Genomic DNA, 18,746 nt, shown 5'->3' on the forward strand with positions numbered 1-18,746 from the left:
AAAATGAACTTAGGAAATATATTCTTTTTAATAAAAAAAAATAAAAAGAATAAATTAATTATTTTTTAATTACTTTTCGTACTACGTGTGTCTCGGGATATTCAGCGCAGCTGGCGCAACGATCGTGCCGCGCCATGCTGGACGGAGTTGAAGTTCAACTGTTGAACAGGCCGCCGGTATTTATAGCCTGGCGAGATCATAGGCGGAGTTTCAGAAGAATATGCAAAAGCTTTTAGACATCGATGACTAGATTCCTGCGTAAGTTTCGAGGATCTGTCTAACGTAAAATCAAGTATACGACGAATGATCGGCGATGGCGCAACGATGCGCTATCGTGCGTATAATGAACGAAGAAGAGGACGACGAAGGATAACGGTATTCTCGGGTAGAGCGTACGGCGAGCATTCGCGTCGGCTGGTTCCGCCGAGGGAAATCACGGCAACTCTAATGTGAGATCAACCACGGTTGATGCTGCTGCTGCTGCTCGCTCGAGTCTCACTCGGACCGACTCCCAGTTCTCCGTCGTAGTAACGCGTTCCTCCCGCGCTTGCCCGGTGTCTCATCACTCTTACATCGCGGCTTGTGTTTTCGGTATACGAGTAATCCGAGGCCGAATCCGCTGCGGCGGTGACAGACAACCGTCCGCTCGAGAATACCTACCGTGACGGTGACCACGGCAACCGCAATGACGTGATCCATTATCTTCTCTTTTCTCCCCGAGGTCGGGGAACGAGATTAAGAGAAGGGACCTTCGTCGCGCGAGTGCTATTCGAAAATCCTCGATACTCGCTTACACCTTTCTCAATCTATATAAATAGTTAGTTATTCGCATAAGAGGTTTGTGACGTACAGTGCGTTTTCTCGCCGGAAATGTGATTCCTGGGAGCAGCCGAGGTAACGTAGAATAATCGTCCCTATTACTGTCAACTGTTATAAAAATGCTCATTTTTATTTATTTATTTATTTCTCTTATTTTTACGAATCTTTCATGTATCGATGCACAATTATTTCATTCTTTTTTTAATCAATCTTGTCAGCGTCAATTTTAAAGAATTATCCACTTACATTTTTGCTTTTAATTTCATTCATGTTTTATCGTTTCAATTTAAATAAATATGAACATTATATCGAGTACATTAACATCGACCTGTGCATTTTTCACATTCGAACACTATTTTCTCAATATTTATATATAGTACCGCACACGTGTCATCTGCCTTTTGTTGGAACGTCATACCGAATTTCGAACAAGTGTAATTGTTGAGATAATTATTCCTGAGACACGGGAATGAATAATCTGTGATATGTCGGCTGACGAAACAGATTGGATATATTTATAGATTCGAGTCTCACGTGTCAACTTTTTCGTATTCATTTCGCGTTTACTCTAACGAAAGCTTAATAGTTGTTAAATATGAGATAGCCGTTGCAATATTTACGCTGCGAATTATATTAAATTAACTTAAATAATCAAGTACAATTTATAGCACAGGTCGATATTAAATGTGTGGCGTCGAATGGTGGGAGGCTTATCCTGAATTTTATTTTTTGATTTTACGTAAAGTTGGGATTAAAAATTTCTATGGACAATTTTTGTTACAGTTAATAACGTGTCGTACATTTTTATAGTACAGGAATAAGAATATACTATAAATGCATGGTGTATGTACTTACAATTAGATGAACATCTCGTATACGAGACGGTCGTATGATTGCGCGAATACAAGTCATGAATCATGAATTCAAATACGAGGATATTATCATCGATGCGAGAAATAATCAAATTAAATTAAATCGTTGGACGGCCGGTGAATTTGTTATTTGGAAAAGATGATGTTTACCGGTGGCTCGCATGCAAAGAGGAGAAATGCCGGTGGCGGTAGCAGTTCGGGACTGTCTGGGAGAAAATCATCCGTGGATCATCGATATCCACTGGGAAATAGCGTCGGAGTCGAAGGATACACGTACAGGTGAGCCATTCGGTACGTAAAGATTTTGTAGGTAGAAATTACGCTCGGTAAGAATCAGATCCGAATCGGGCTTGATGCTCGGTTCCGAACTGATTACTCACCCATACCGCTCTCTTGGCACCCAAATAGAATTTATACTTTCAGTCCCTTTATCGGTAAGATTGAAATTAGATTCGACAACGCGCTTAATTTATTTCACAATGCACGAATGTATATATATATATATATATATATATATATATATATATATATATATATATATATTAATGAATATTCTGGCAATTAAACAATTTTAGGACAAGGGTACCGACATTAAATCCCACGGAATCACCTCTGACAAGTTCGACGCAGAATAAAACGTACATTTATAGAACCAGAGTACCACGGAGGGACCCTACAGAATCGACGATGTCGACGTCTTCACCATCACGGGAATACAACGTCGGACGTGCAATAACGAGAAGAAGGGGTGCTGTTAAACATAATAAAGTGCATATTATACGAGGCCACAAGCTTGTGGCCAAGTTTTTTCGGCAACCGACATTCTGCGCTTTTTGCAAAGATTTCTTGTGGTAATACAAATTTTTTATGTACGTTGTGTCATTATTATTAATATTTTATTTAACATTTTGAGATTTTTTTTCTATTTTTATTTAATAAGTATTTTTTTTTTTATTAATGAAAAAACGTTTATTAAGCGTTAATTTTTGTTCCAGGGGTTTTGGAAAGCAAGGATACCAATGTCAAGGTATGCAATTAATTTTTATATTAATTATATTATTAATTATATTATTACTACAAATTTATTAATTTTTATTTCATAATGAAAGATAAAGCTCTAGGGATATGAATGCAAGGGATATGTATATTTTTCTTATCTGAAAGTGGATGAAAAATCGCAAAAAATTTCTAAAACGATTGTCATTACTCCGCTTTTTTTTTTTTTTTTTTTTTTTTTTAATTATTAATTGAATCTATAATTAACATTATATTACTTACAGAAAAAAAAGTTTACGTTTCGTGTATACGTGGGTCTCAGGCGTTCATGCAAGATTTTGCCTTCTTGACATTCAGCAATAAGGTGATGTTTGATAATGACTTTGTGGTTATAAACTTTTTATCGTCAACTTTCTTTTTACATAAAACACAAACATGCTGTAATAGTTTGCACATTCGAAGCTTATGAATAAATATCATTTTTGTTTGAACGTTTTAGACCCACGAGTTCACGGAAAAAATTTAATAAGATTTATAAGAGTATTTTGTTTGTTATAGCTTGTCAAACAGCTGTACATAAGAAATGCCACGACAAATTGTTAACTAAATGTCCCGAGAGTGGACGAGAATCAGAAAATACAATAGTAAGTATTGGTCAAAAAATTGACTGGCAGAAAAAAAATTAGTTAAACCTGTAATAAAAATTTATTAATTTTAATTAATAACTTTTTAGTACTAAGAGATTTGTTAATTTTAATTTATATACATATTATAAATGTGTCGTACAGAATTAAAGATATTTAGGTCATGTATCATGTTATTAGGCAACTTCAATTTTTGTTTAATTTATTATATATGTCATTATCAAATATTAATTTTGTTGCAGTATTTGAGAGAACGTTTCAAAATAGACGTTCCTCACAGATTTCGTACTCACACATTTATGTCACCAACCTTCTGCGATCATTGTGGCTCGATGTTATATGGACTGTTTCGACAAGGATTAAGATGCGATGGTAAGAACATCATTTAAAATATTTTTAATAATATAAATTGTTAAACTTAAAATTATTTTTATGCATCTTGATATGTTTAAGTTATTTTATTTGTCATTTGACAATCAATTCAATACGTGATACACGCGTGATATACACGTTAATATACGTAAAATGAAAATCATATAATTGCACCACGTGCATTACCGTACTTGGCAAATATTTTATTTGTTTTACCCTTGCAAACATAAGTATTCTAATGCATTAATTTTTTTTTTTTTTTTTTTTTTTTTTAATACAAATTTAATTCTGAACGTGAGCATTTAATTTAATCGCTAAAAAGCTTAGAAATTAATGTGCTTTATTTGATTATATATATTCTTTTTGTGTGCTATTGATAGATATATTTGGCTTTAAACATATAAGCTTCCAATTTTGTGGTTATATAAAATATTAATTTCTAATACGCATATTAGAATATGATATTGATTGAAAAAGTTGCATGTTATAAAAGATGTGACTTTTATATGCATCATATTATCTTTAATTTAAAAATATAATATTTTAGTTTAATTATCATTAATGATTAATAATAAAAAGAGATTAGTTAAAACTTTTTTTCTATTACATTTTGAGATTAAAGTTTTTTTTTCTGAAACAAATATAAATTATATAAATTTTGAAGCATTTTGATTAAATCTATAAATAAATAAAAAATAAATCTCGTTCTTATTAACAATTAATAATTAAATATTAATTTTTTTCTTAATTAAAATTTGGAATAATGCCGTTGGAAAAAGGATGTAACTATTAAACTTAACGATATTGCAGAGAATGCGGATAGCTTATTGTTCCGCTTTCTTCTCGCCGTTGCAACTATCAGCCATAATAGCTAGCGAGTTATTAGAGTCAGGTAGTATAGTTAGGCACTTGGAAGCTTCATATGCTTGAATTCTATTATTACACCGGGTCGCCGGCTTAAACTCAGTTGGTCTTGGCTCTCTGAACTGTGAGAACAACTTTGCTTTTCGGGTACTTGAGAGCTGAAGCTGTCGCGTTTATTTGCCATTTAATTATTGTTAAAAAGCACAACGCGCAATTCGATTTAATCGTGATTTCGATCAAAGTGCTGACCGATAATATTTATTTGTCATTGCCAAAATTACTTGTGAAAAGAAAGTAAAGTGTAACGAAAATGCCGTACTATAACGATGTTCCGTACTACTACGGTGGAGGAGCTTACGCTAATCACAGTTCGTTAATGACGGGTACACCTCGGTAAGAATTAAGTAATTGTAATTAAACATCTATCGAAACATTATTGCTTGTGTGCGATATTTAATTTAGTAATAAAGTTGGAGTTTTTTTTTTTTTTTTTTTTTTTTACAATATCTTGGTCTCATTAAAAGAAAATTTATTCCCTTTTTCTTTTTCTCTGTGTGATTTAATTGTAATTTGTGAAGAAAGTAAATTAAATGCATTGATGTCGAAATTGAGAAAAGTATCCGTCAAGGTAAAAATAATGTAACGTAAGATGTATATTAATTGGGTGGAAATTTTAAAAGAAATTATGTTTCGTACAGAGCGCCTTTTCATACATCATTGTCGCGTTTCTCCCCACATCTATCAACGATTTCGGAATCTCCGCTGAGCCATCTTCATCGTTTCTCGCCGATCTCGGTGAGATCGGCAAAACGAGTAATTGATACAGCCGACATCGACGTCTCATCGCCAAGAATACTCTCACACAATGGGAATTCACCCAGAAATCGACTGCGTCGCGATCGGCCGACTATCAAAATCAGATCGCAAGCTCTAAAAGACAACCCAGCACTGCGTGAGCATCATGAGAGACACGAGAAATCGGTTGGCGAACTTTTAATGGAGAAATTCTTTATTAAGGACAAGAAGTCAGACGGAGACGGGTGTCAACAAGGAATACGCCTGTATCACCAAATCAATTTAGACCGTTTAGAAGAACCTGAAGAACGAGAGGCTGTGCAGAAACAAATTATTCGGAGAATGACGCGACGCAGGTCTTCCGCTGATTTGCAACTTAATCCTGAGCAAATGCAGCGAGAAGTGGCATACGCTCAGGTGCAGGCAAAAGTTCTGGACAGCCTCGTTGCTGAAGAGCAGGCGCAGATCGAGAACGAGGCGCGCCGAGGTACTTTGGCATTCAGAAAAGCCGGAACAGCTAAAGGGCCGATTCTCGAGCACTCTTGTTGCACGAATAACGCCGATTCCGACACCATGACGCAGGAAGAGGAGCAAGCGACCGTGATGAGAATGAAAAAAGCTATGAAGAAAGCAAAGAGGAAGAAAAAATCCTCCGTTGATAAATTGTTGCCGGGCGACAACGTTGATAACAGACGATCGAGTACCTCGAGCGAGATCTCCACTGATTCGCAGGTCAAAGAGAGTGACGAGCCAAGACCTCAGATGTACAAAATCGAGGCTTCTAACAGCGTGGGAAATTTTTCAACAATCTGGGTGAATAAAAATTCTAAGGACGATCAGTGCAAATCGTCCGTCGAACAGCTAAAAGAAAATGGTACGAACCTTTCTTCAAATGACGCGGTCGAAGCAGAAACGCAAGTCGTGTTAGCAGTTCGAAAACCTTATGTAAAGGATACGTCTAGAAATAGCGTGCACCTGACGGTAAAGAAGCCCATGGAAAATCTTAACGAAAAGCTTCAAGTCAACAATTGTAATATGAAACTCGATCAAGATCGGTTAACAAATGACTTGATTGGCGTTAAACAGGAAAATAATATTCTCGAAGACAGTACGTTAGAAGATTTAACATACGATCGTTGGACAGAATCGAGCTGCAAAATTCAAATGAAGGGTGATACTGATAAAGATAGTAAAGAGTTAAAGGAAGCAGGGTGTAAGTCTAAAAAAACGGAATCATTGGCAGCAAAGAATGTTGATTCAATATCGACCGATGATTCACTTGTTAAACGAAATCTTATTTCAGCAAAGAAGAACGATATCGTTACTAAAGATCCATCATTTTTGGAGAAAACTGAAACCGCTGACGCAAACTCTGCACAATCAAATATTTCGATTCATCTTTCGACGAACGTGTCAAAAGACGAATCGAAAGTGAAGTGTCTTCAACGAATATCCGAAGATACTTTTACAAGGGATGTAAAGAACCAAAGTACATTTGACGCTACGGAGAAAATAATTAATAATTTAGAAACCGATTTAAATATTAAAACGCCTAATGTTCCTGCTATAGTAAATTCTTCCATTTCCAGATCGCTACGTCAAGACGGAGATATGAAGCAGAACGTTGTCAAAAGCAAAGCTGGCGATAATGCTGATAAAAACAGTAACACTAATGCGATGCTCACAACAAATGGCGCGACCTGTCGTCTGCCAAAACTGTCTAAAATTAATACAGATAGAAATAATACCGTAGAAGCGCCAAAGCTTTCGTTACGAGGGACTGCTGAGTATCTAGCGGACTCGTCGAAAGGTAATCAGGACATCGTTGAAGCCTCTGCTGTCGCGTTGCCGGAAAAGAAGATGAGCAAAGCGTCAAATTTGGCGCAAGCTTCCTCTTTCGATACATCGAAGAAAACCAGCGGCGTAAACGTTGACAAGCCAACTTTGAAAATCAACGCGACTCAACACGGTGACGCAGTTAAGTTGGAACCAAAAGAGACGACCTTGCTCAAAAGAACGAACGAGCACATAGCACATAGCAATTTATATTTTAAAGGAAAGTTACCTGGAACATTGAAAGATTGTGAGACAAAAATCGATGGAAATGTATTATTATCCTCAGATACGAATGATTTATCCAAGACTGAAGCGAAGACGATTTTTACGAAAGCAACAGCATCGAAAGAAGCCGAGTTATTAAAGAGTGATAATGTAAAAAAAAATAATTGTATTGTAGGAGAAGAATTATCTAGTCTGAAAAGCAAGATACCGAAATTTCATAACTCAGATTTAAAAGTTCCCTTCAAGACCGAAACGCCTGCGAAAAAGAATACGAACGAGAGCCATGTAACAAACTCGTCAACAATTAAAAAGGGTCCAAGTGCATTTAAAACGACGAAAATCGGAGATGGCAAATCGGTTTCTCGCAACGATGCTGCCAATGACGAATTAAAAACTTTGAAGAAAAGTATTTCTATTGATTCTTCGAAATTAATTAACAATCAGTTATCGAATAAAATTCCAAAGATTTTTCAACAGTCTGTATCCGTTGACGACAAAGTTGTAGATAAAAAAGTGTTTGTTAAAAAGACATTAGATCCGACAAAGTCTTCGAGTAAAGTAACGGAGAAAAAGCTCGAAGCGAATAGCAGCGGATTTCAAGACGAAAAAGTAGATTTATCGAGAAGTGCTTCTGCCGAATCTATTGATTTTTGGAGCGAGATTAAAGCACCAGGTAGCCCGGAAACAATAAATTCGATACAACCGAATGGATTTTCTTTTCACGAGGCATCAATTCCTTCCTTAGTTCCCAAAGTCGAGACAGAAGTGAATGTAATAAGTCCTAAACGGAAAGATAATGAGACTGATGTAACAAACGTTCAACATTTAACAGATAAATCATCTAGCGATATAATTATTGAAGGGAAGAAAGAAGAAGTCTTTCCAGAATTTTTAAGTAAAGAAATAACCGAGATTGTAAAATCTGCGAAAACAATGGAAATTGAGAATAACATGCTAAAAAATAAGAAAGATTTCTCGTCAGTGATTGATACTAAAGACACAAATTTAATCGTGAAAAAATCGTGCAACTCCGAAATAGCAACTCTTGTGACAACGTCTGCCGAGGTTCCTGTACCAATAATAAAAATAGATGAAGAGTTTAACAGTGAGAAAATAGATGAGGAACATGAAGATCCCAGTACTCCAACGAACCAACTATCGCCCAATCGTTCGTTGGTTAGAAAAATCTCAAAGTGGAGCAATCAGAATGATTTAACTAACACAGACGATGTAGAAACTCCGATTGCATCAGAGGAGACCAGTTTGACAACTAGTCCTAGCGTCAGCTCTCAATCTTCCAGAACGAAGATTATTGTTAAGAAAAAGAAATCGTCGACCAAAAAGACGCCAGCCGATAAAAATAAGAGAAGACTAAAGGAGACTAGCAAAGAATCGGTAAGCCAGAATACTGCCAAGCTGATTCCCGAACAGCAACATCTATCAAAACTCTCGCCTAAAACGTCTCCCAAGTCTTCAAGCCCGAAGAGTACACCCTTGCAACGACCGCTCGATCTTATAAGAATGTTTTACACGACGCCATCGGCCTTGCTCACCGCTACGCCACGAGATCTTTCCAAAGTTAGAAGGGCAAAGATTAAAAAAAGACGACACCATTCACGCACATCATCTATCAGTAGTGACAGCACCGGAAGCACGACGAGTACCGCTACGACAGGGAGTACAGACAGGGGTACGGAGAACGACTCGACTCGTATCGAATTTGATGATTCCGAACAAAAGAGAATGAATTCGACGAGGAGCAATGATTCCGGATTCGATGGTTCACCGAGAATTTCGAGTACTTATTTTGCGATTGCTTGTACATTCAGTTTCGTTATGCTTCACGTTTTTGTGTGAAATAAAATAATCTTTGCATTTCCTGGCAATAACTCTGTATGTAGGCGTGTGTGTTACAGAATTAGACAGAACTTAGTTGTAGTTATTATGTCTTCTCTCTAAAGTTATTTGCACAAATGCTTCTCGCATGGATTTTAATTCCTGGTAATAATATTAATATTTGTCGCCATTTCAACGATACGCGTTCAAAATTATTTTCATCCAAGTATATTAATTTTCTAAATAATATTCCAAGATTAATACGCATAGAGACGAAACATATATTTGAAAAAAAAAAAGAAAGATTTTTATCGAAAATGTTTATTGAAAGAAACTATTCGTATTTGTGCACACAGTATTATAAACCCTCTCAATTCCCTAAAAAAAAAGTCCTGATTTTTTTTTTATTTAATATTAACATTTGTAAGTTTAGGATGCTCATTCTTTACGTCATTCAATTTTTCGTGGTATGTTTTACAAGTATCACGTGTTGGCATTCGAGTAATAGTGGAAGCGATACAAGTGTACGACAGTCAGCGTGATGCTCTCGTTTATTAATGTTAATAAAATAACGTAAAATTAACATTGTAATATTAACGACACTTGCAATCATTCGTGTAGCAGTGGTCGTGTTACAATATATAAAATATTTTCCTTATAGAAATTCTCTCTTACAGAAAAGCATTATTGTTTTATATTTTTAATACATAAAATAAATAAAATTCAGTGCCTGTAATACTCCAAATAATTAATTTTCAGTATTTTATGTTAAAAGACTTGATATTTTTGTTATACGTTTTTGTAAGTCGCAAATTTTGCTTCCACCATCGATAGTATCATACGTGATAATGTGATATAAAATCATTATATTCTAATATCACGTATACTATAATATGAATCAAGTTTCTTATATTTTAGTCATATCAGGATGCATAAAAAATTAAAAATGTTGTATTTAATGTTTAGCAGATTATGAGTACATATATTCTTGACTAGTTTCCGATAAAAATTAATTCCTATATAGATTGTGACATGGCTTGCCACAAGAAATGTGAAAAACTAACAGGAAACCTATGTGGATTGAATCAGAAGTTAGTCGCCGAAGCATTGCAAGCTCTGAAAAGAAGTGAGTAATGATCTTATTACCGTTCACATATCCAACTGGAACAGTTTACGAAAAAATCATTGTCCTATTAAAGTAATGCATAATATTTGTTGGGTATTTATTAAATTTTTTTTACTCAGTTTTACGGTACGGATACGAATTACCAAGGTAATGTTGACGTTATCTAGAGACTCTTAAAAAATGTTTTCTTGTCACATTGTTACGTATAATCATCCATATTCTCATATTTAATGTATCGAAAAACTGAAAACAAATTATTTCTCAAGCAATTTGCATGAATCAAAAGAAAATTTATGCTTGTATCTTAACAGACATATTGTAACAATATTAATCAACTATCTTTGTAATTAATTAAAATGAGATGAACACACAGACGTGTTGAATTTTTATTCCTACAATTATTTACGCAGAGTTAATTTACTGATTATTGTTTATTTAGCTCCTTCGCAATCGTCGGATAATCAGAGTCGAAATTCCGAATCTTTGGATCATTATTCGAGTGGCCGGATAACGCCGCCGGCGACAAATCTGCCCAGATTCAAGAAATATACCGTGACAGATTTCAATTTTCTTAAAGTAAGTTGGAAATTTTGTCATTACTTATTAAAATGAATAGCATTTGTTCTATTGTATACATATATCGAAATATCTTAAACGAAACAGAGTAACCAACGTTCTTCTAAACATTTCATACAAAAACCTTTGCTAATAATGATAGTTATTTTTCTTAATTTTTTATTTTTGTAAGAGATAAATTTTCGCAACATTTCAGTTAATTAATATAAATTCAGCAAGTATTTACTTGAGCCTCATTAGCAAATATAAATTCTGGAAAGTTATTTTACCGTGCAACTTGGCTTAGAATTGGGTTAGAATTAATCTAAATCACGTGTATTTACATCACGTGAATTGGTTGATTCACGCGTTGCTTTCCACGAGGGAATCTTCCAGCAGCGTATGAAAAGTGCCAATTTCCAAGTTTGCTATCGATGAACGTACGCAACGGTTGAAAAATATATTTCGTCTTGTTTTCACAAAGAAACCGCGGTGCATTATTAAGGATTTATGGGCGCGCGAGGATACTCGAAACGAAAATTGTACAGAATAGCTATGTAAATATAGATTACCAAAATTAGCACATACGCAACACATTATTTTTAACGTCCTGATGCGCGTGGCTTGTCGCTCGATTTGTAAAGTTGGAGCATTTATCTAAAGTCAATTATATGATGTTTCACATCTAATTGAATATTAACCGTAACATTTAATTGTGGCAATATAGTTTTAAAGTTTTTTTTTTTTTTTTTTTTTTTTTTTTAATTGTAACTATATTGAATTATAATCAAAGTTAAACAAATTATTTAAAAGACAATGTTCTGCGTTATATGTATAGAGGATGCATTAATTTTTATCTTACTACATTTAAATAAATACTGTTACGTAACTGTTATATAATTATAATATTTTATATACCAGACGTAACATATAGAATTACAAAAATGTTACTGGTGTATATACTCTAATTATGTAATTGCAATTTCTTACTTATCACGATGATTAATGCAAATAATAAATATATAATTTGAAGACTAGAGCGAGCAAAGAATATTAGTTATACTTTCGTTATATGTGTTTGTAAAATGTAACAAACAGCTGAAAATTATTCTAAATTACGATTCTGCTTTTCACAGGTCTTAGGTAAAGGCAGCTTCGGCAAGGTACTGCTGGCAGAGTTACGCGGGACGGAATGCGTATATGCAGTGAAATGTTTGAAAAAAGACGTCGTTCTCGAAGACGACGACGTCGAGTGCACGTTAATAGAGAGAAAAGTCCTTACGCTAGCAACGAGACATCCCTATCTATGCCACCTATTTTGTACCTTTCAAACCGATTCTCATCTGTTCTTCGTCATGGAATACCTGAACGGGGGTGATCTAATGTTTCATATACAGAAGTCTGGTCGATTTCCCGAGACGCGAGCGCGCTTTTACGCCGCTGAAATTTGGTCTGGATTAAATTTTCTCCACAAGAAGGGTATCGTTTACCGCGACCTCAAGCTTGATAATGTATTACTCGATTTTGAGGGCCACATTAGAATCGCAGACTTCGGAATGTGCAAACTTCAGATCTTTTTAGATAGAACGGCCGATACATTCTGCGGTACACCAGATTACATGGCGCCAGAGGTATTATATTCTTCAAATTTAATCATATTTTTGCTTATCATCAATTATTTAATAAATAACATTATTACATGACTTGTACTTCCACAGATAATAAAAGGCCTTAAATACAATCAAGCGGTAGATTGGTGGTCATATGGCGTTTTATTATATGAGATGTTGACTGGACAATCGCCGTTTTCTGGATGCGACGAGGATGAACTATTTTGGAGTATTTGTAACGAACGACCATTTATACCTCGGTATCTAAGTCAAGATGCTACCGACATACTCATCTGTTTGTTAGAGAAAGATTCTGGGAAACGGTTACCTGCACACGAAATCGCTGTGCATGCTTTCTTTCAGGTACTTTACGTGATTACAATTTTTATATATATATATATTTTTTTTTTCTTTTTTAAATGCAGAAATATATTGTGTGCGATTTAGCAGTTTAATAACATTTTAATTTTCCAGAATTTACCTTGGGATCGATTGGAAAGAAGACAATTAGAACCACCGTTTAAACCTACGCTCGATCATACCCTAGACACAAAATACTTTGACACAGCATTCACGACTGAACGTCCAAGACTCACGCCAGTACCCGAGCAAATATTAATTTCGATGGATCAAGGTGTTTTTCGCGGATTTTCTTACACTAATCCGAATGCGACAGATTGATCTGCGACCAATTGAACAAACGAAGATAAATCTAACATCAGCTTTTACCGAAATAAAATATGCGTCGCTTCTCATTTTTTAGGCTTGATCTACATTACCGTAGTAAACTTTAAGCCATAAGAAATTACCCAATCTAATATAGTTTGGCAAATTTCTTACGGCTTAAAGCTTACTACAGTAATGTAGATCGGGCCTTAATAATTAAAGAGACATATTCTAATGTCGGCTTGCATAAAATCTATTTTATATATATTTCGAGACAAATTATGCGATATTATATGCAATATATTGTACACTGAAGAACAGATATGGCGTTTTCTGCGGCGACAGCGGCTAACGTATGTGATCCTATGCGGCGGAGGCAGGGAATAGGAGAACGGAGGGAAATCGATCATCGGCAATCCGGCCGGCGCGGTACATACATGCGGCACATGTGAAACTCGACGTACACGACTCTAAAGTCACGTTCGCTAGCTGTCGTCGGCAGAGCAAACGCCACATCTGCATCCCAGCGTACAATAGTATACGGTTAACGCAAATCATATAATATAAGATAACATATTGTAAATTACAAAGAAATAATGATACGAAATATGTAAATGTCTCTTCTCTAACACGTAATGAGATTTATATATATATATATATATATATATATATATATATATATATATATATATATGCGTATATACATATAATATAACACGAATATAATTTATGTTCGTCTGAACATTAATGTTCCTCAAATTATAATTATAATATATATTTGTGCTTAATTGTGAATGATATATAAACGATAAATAAAGAATGTATGAATTTTTATATTGTAGAAAGTATAGAATAATAGACGGATAAGCCGAGAACATGCACACGACAAGATTTATTTAAATTGGTTGATTATTCTTGTAGCAAATTAAATTGGTTCTGGTATTAATTATTCAAGTATTATATGTTCCTGTCTTTCTTTTTTTTTTTTTTACAAATTAGCAGTTTAATAATTAAAAATATTAAACGGTATATAAAAATATTATAAGTTTAATTAGAACTTATACATATAAATGTATAATATATAGTTATTTATTAAGCAGTCTATTATAAAAATACATACAAGACTAAATTCTGAGTATAAATACTTAAGTTGATCTATCGAATAGGACTTTTACTTTTAAGATAAAATCTGTAAATAATTAAAAATATAAAAGAATAATTTCGTAAACAATATATCGAGATATTTTTATTTTTACTAGACGAGAACAAACCATGCGCACGCTTCGCGTGCGTTATTTTTCGCAGGGTCCTAATTTGTGCGCGTCATTATAATTGAGTAATTTATGGTTAACGACGTGTTATCGGTTTAAGAGACTATTATTACAAACTAGGAAAAAAAATCATACAACTTACCAATCTGCATGAGCTTCAGCGGATTTGTAGAACTCTGGCGGTGACTGTAACATAAAAAGAAATATATTAATGTAGACGTGCTGGAAATAGTTAACGTTTAAACAAAAAAATAATTTCGCGTATATATTTAATTCTTCAATACAAATAAATAAAAGTAAGGTTAATAAAATTTAATTATCTAATTTAATTATCCAATTATATAGTAACGAAAGAGCAGGTATGTGTTGGCGTTTTTAGCCAAGGACCAGATAATTATTCGCTCAATTCTTCTTACAATACAAGGTAAATATCCAATGAATATTTAATGAAAAGTATAACACGTTCGACATTACAGTAATTAGCTTCTGGAGCATTACTCCGCAGGGCCGCACAATTTCCATGCGTAAGATGTATGGATGTTGATCCATATAAATAGAACGCACTCGTCTACGTAGAGATGCGGCCCTATATAGAAAGAGTTATTTTGGAGAGCCTATCGTGACTTGTTACAGTTCTGCGCTCAGTTCTACCGGGCTTCGGCCGCGGCGTGTAGTAAAGACGATTTCATGCGCTGCTGCATCATATTAAACAAAGAAACCATCTTAATGTGTAAGCAAAAATTATTCTCAACTGTGTCATTGGAATTGTATTTTTCGTGTGTGTCTTTATTCTTTTTCTAGTCAAATGTTTGTTTAGCGTAATTGAACTGATAAAGCTTTCTTAATTCAGCTGAAAAATACGACACACCCGCACGCGCGCGCGAGGGTTACAACGAAAAGAAAACGCTCATTGATGAGCTTTTAAGATCAGAAATATTTCGAGACTTTTCAAAGCCAGTTTACTATACTCATGCACACATTAACAAGGATAAAAGAACACGTATGTATACGAGCACAATTATTTTGTTTCTATATTATTTCAGCCTAATAAATTTTATTATTAAATATGTTTTATTTGTAGGTAAAAAAGTGCGTTAAATGGTGTCTTAAAAGAAAAAAAGTTATTGCAAAATTATAATTTCCTGTTTTTCTTGTAAACTGAGTGGACCTATAATCGTGCAAAGTGTAAAATTATAAGTAAAGAGAAGAAAAAGTGGATTTGAGGTAAAGTCATTAATTCTTTTTTTTTTTTTTTTTTTTTTTAAGAGAGAGGAAATTTAACAATGACGATCCTTGTGTTAAATTAATTATTGGATAACACGATTGGATAATATATTGAAGCACGGAATAAAGTGACAAGGATGTTCAGTTCACTGAGGCTGGCGACGATGCGGTCGCACAAGAGTCGTACTAGGCCTGGAAGCATCGCCACGTCCGCAAGCTCAGACTCGACGAGAACAGAGGAGATGCTCCCGCAGGCCCAGTACCATCCTCATAGTTTCCTACTCGCGGATAACCAGGAGGCAAATATTGCCGGCGCGTTATCCGGCGTGTCGTCGAAAGTCGCTCAGATACGAGTGGAGCGCGAGGACGGTAGCCTTGGGGTAACTCTTCGCGGAGGAATGTCGAGAGCTTTAGTTGTAACAGGGGTGAAAGCGGACGGTCCAGCTGCGAAAGAGGGCAGAGTTAGGCCAGGTGATCGTTTGCTGGCAGTAGACGACACAGAGTTGCAGGGACTCACTTTGACAGAGGCGCAACGCGCTCTTCGAAGAAACTCTGATACGTCGGTCGCGTCTCTTACCATCGAGTACGACGTCGCGAATATGGAAGAAGCACGAGCGGCCACTTCGGGACCGTTGCTCGTGCAATTGGAACGCGGATTATCAGGTATAAGCTTTCTAAATTAATCTTAATAAACAACTTGATTTTTATAAATCTATAGACTTCGACAATTATAACTGCTAGGTTTCAAAAGTATCTGCCGAAAGTCAGTTTCCTATTTTTTATTACCTTTTTTTTTCCTTTTTTTTCTTCTTCTTTTTTTACCTGTAAAATAAGCTTTGGATTATATTAACGATAAATATAAAATATTTAGGAGAGCTGGGTTTAACTGTAAGAGAGACATCGAATGGAGTTTACATCGATAGCCTTCGTCCAGCGTGTACAGCGGATCGATGTGGTGCTTTACAGCCAGGAGATCGACTGCTAGCTGTAGACGATACGCCCGTTCAAGATGCAGTAATTGCTGCCAAATTGCTTAGAAACAATTCTGAAAATTGTCGCATCGCCAAATTACAAATATTACCACGGTCACCTAGTGCAAGAACGATTAAAAGAAAGGCTCAGCCGCAAGCTCAGCAAAACTCAAATAAATCTCTGCAAATGAAAGAGAGTTTGACAGTCGTTCTTCGACCGGATCATCGAGGTTTTGGTCTTGCTTTGAAATTAACCGAAGATCGTATAAATTATATAGTGAGCATGTTGGAAGCTGGTGGACCAGCAGAACGAAGCGGCATTCTTTTGCCTGGTGATAAGGCCGTTGCAATTAACCGGAGAAGATTATGCGATTTGCAACCGTCAGAAGTAATTAATATATTAGAAACATCACAAATGGTAAATTCTCTTTTCTACTCTTTTTTACATGTTTGTAAATAATTCTGTTCAAAATACATTTTTTTTAGTAATTAGTAGATTTTTATATTAATTATTTCGATATATTTAATATTATCAGATCGAGTTAGTGATAGAATACAAAGTGGGTGGATCAGTGGTACCAAGTTCCGGAATTTTTACGGTAAGAGTAGCTAGACCATTAGGCGGTCAGCCCGATCTGGGGCTTACGGTGAACGAGGATCTAATTATCACAGAGGTTCGTCGAGGATCGCTTGCTTATCGAACTGGCAGTTTAACACCTGGAGATAGACTTCTTGCAATAGACGGCCAGAAATTGGATCCTGGCGACTTAAGGCAAGCCGCACAAATGTTGCATCGGCCTGGCGGATCGGTCGTCGCTTTAACTATTAGAAAGCCAGATCCTAACGTAGAAATGAGGTATTTACTCTAATATAGATAACATTTTCCATGAAAACCTAAAGAAAACTTTTTTTTATTTTACGTAAAATTTACGAGTTTAATTTAAGAACTAATTTAATTAATTTAAATTTATAAACATAAATGTTTCAACTTTATTTAGCCTTCTTTAGGATAGAAAAAAATATATAATACGTTATAATTCTTTCTCGACCTATAAATAATCTGAAATAAAGACATATATATATAATACTTATGTCGTAGAAAAAAAAAAAAAATTAATTAAACTAATATCACTTCATCTAAAAAATAGCTTATAGTAGAAAAAAATGTAGAATATTTTTGCAGAGAGCTCAGTGTTGGAAGCGATACAGTTCAAACGCAATTTCCTAATGGTGCATTACGCTTGGGCCGAGAAAGTCTTCCCAGTGTGGATAGCGCAGTAGATTCTTGGGGCGAACTGGGAGACAATAGTGGTACTATGCCGGAAATATTGAGACTCTGGGATACCGTTTCTGTGGATAGCGGACAATTAGATTTATCAATATTATCTTATCCAGGGTAAAATTGATCATCTTATAATAAATAAAAATTATTTTCGACAATGATTTATCCGTATAACATTTGTTTTCTTAATAAAATTTAGAGCGCAAGAACGCAGCAGTAGTTCAAACAACAAGTCTGAACAAATAGTGCATGTATCGTTGCACAAAGATCCAGTCTACGAAGATTTTGGCTTCTCGGTGTCAGATGGTCTTTACGAACGTGGCATTTATATAAACCGTTTACGTCCTGGCGGACCATGCGATGGTATTTTACGTCCATACGACAGAATTCTCAGAGTAAATGAAATTGGTATGGAAGACTGCGATTGTTGTTTGGCCGTTCCACTTATCGCAGCAGCTGGCCCACGTTTGGATTTAACAGTGGCAAGACCTATGTCTCCACAAAATATTATGAAAACTTTATAGATCGCTATTAATAATCATCACCAGCTATCGAGAACTCATTGCAATGTCGGAAATTAATTTAATTTAATTTTAGATAATTCAAAATTAATTCTTTAATTATAGTAACTCTTATAAAGAATACATTTAATAAATCAATGGTAATAGACGTAGATACTGCTGATATTAATAGCTGTATTCTTGGAATAAAACTATAATTTTATATTTTATATATAAACGCTGATTGAAGTATTAAATATTTTCAGTATATTTTTGTACATG

The 18,746-nt window shown here is 35.0% G+C and overlaps 3 protein-coding genes across 3 annotated transcripts; all 3 read left to right on the top strand.

Moving 5' to 3' along the window:
* The first annotated feature begins 74 nt into the window (after positions 1-74).
* Positions 75-10,877, top strand: LOC139106683 (putative protein kinase C delta type homolog). Its single transcript, XM_070663622.1, has 8 exons — positions 75-894; positions 1,603-1,970; positions 2,267-2,542; positions 2,687-2,718; positions 3,246-3,331; positions 3,574-3,703; positions 10,284-10,385; positions 10,505-10,877. The coding sequence occupies exons 2-8, from the start codon at positions 1,831-1,833 to the stop codon at positions 10,534-10,536; spliced, it is 798 nt and encodes a 265-aa protein (XP_070519723.1). The 5' UTR covers positions 75-894; positions 1,603-1,830; the 3' UTR covers positions 10,537-10,877.
* Positions 4,645-15,490, top strand: LOC139106402 (uncharacterized). Its single transcript, XM_070663158.1, has 6 exons — positions 4,645-4,960; positions 5,266-9,221; positions 10,825-10,961; positions 12,077-12,571; positions 12,659-12,913; positions 13,025-15,490. Exons 1-6 carry the CDS (start codon positions 4,878-4,880, stop codon positions 13,229-13,231), a joined length of 5,133 nt encoding a protein of 1,710 aa, XP_070519259.1. The 5' UTR covers positions 4,645-4,877; the 3' UTR covers positions 13,232-15,490.
* Grip (Glutamate receptor interacting protein) lies at positions 15,349-18,715 on the top strand. Its single transcript, XM_070663345.1, has 6 exons — positions 15,349-15,487; positions 15,569-16,374; positions 16,583-17,100; positions 17,219-17,538; positions 17,866-18,078; positions 18,164-18,715. Exons 2-6 carry the CDS (start codon positions 15,849-15,851, stop codon positions 18,486-18,488), a joined length of 1,902 nt encoding a protein of 633 aa, XP_070519446.1. The 5' UTR covers positions 15,349-15,487; positions 15,569-15,848; the 3' UTR covers positions 18,489-18,715.
* Positions 18,716-18,746: the final 31 nt, after the last annotated feature.

This window comes from Cardiocondyla obscurior, linkage group LG01 (assembly GCF_019399895.1).
Source record: "Cardiocondyla obscurior isolate alpha-2009 linkage group LG01, Cobs3.1, whole genome shotgun sequence".
NCBI lineage: Eukaryota > Metazoa > Arthropoda > Insecta > Hymenoptera > Formicidae > Cardiocondyla > Cardiocondyla obscurior.

Coding starts and splice junctions, on each gene's coding strand:
- Grip (XM_070663345.1), top strand. CDS start 15,849: ATGTTCAGTTCACTGAGGCTGGCGACGATGCGGTCGCACAAGAGTCGT. Junction 17,101..17,218: donor TATTAGAAACATCACAAATG/GTAAATTCTCTT, acceptor TAATATTATCAG/ATCGAGTTAGTGATAGAATA. Junction 17,539..17,865: donor GATCCTAACGTAGAAATGAG/GTATTTACTCTA, acceptor ATATTTTTGCAG/AGAGCTCAGTGTTGGAAGCG.
- LOC139106683 (XM_070663622.1), top strand. CDS start 1,831: ATGATGTTTACCGGTGGCTCGCATGCAAAGAGGAGAAATGCCGGTGGC. Junction 1,971..2,266: donor GTCGAAGGATACACGTACAG/GTGAGCCATTCG, acceptor AAACAATTTTAG/GACAAGGGTACCGACATTAA. Junction 2,719..3,245: donor GCAAGGATACCAATGTCAAG/GTATGCAATTAA, acceptor TGTTTGTTATAG/CTTGTCAAACAGCTGTACAT.
- LOC139106402 (XM_070663158.1), top strand. CDS start 4,878: ATGCCGTACTATAACGATGTTCCGTACTACTACGGTGGAGGAGCTTAC. Junction 10,962..12,076: donor CAGATTTCAATTTTCTTAAA/GTAAGTTGGAAA, acceptor TGCTTTTCACAG/GTCTTAGGTAAAGGCAGCTT. Junction 12,914..13,024: donor CTGTGCATGCTTTCTTTCAG/GTACTTTACGTG, acceptor TTAATTTTCCAG/AATTTACCTTGGGATCGATT.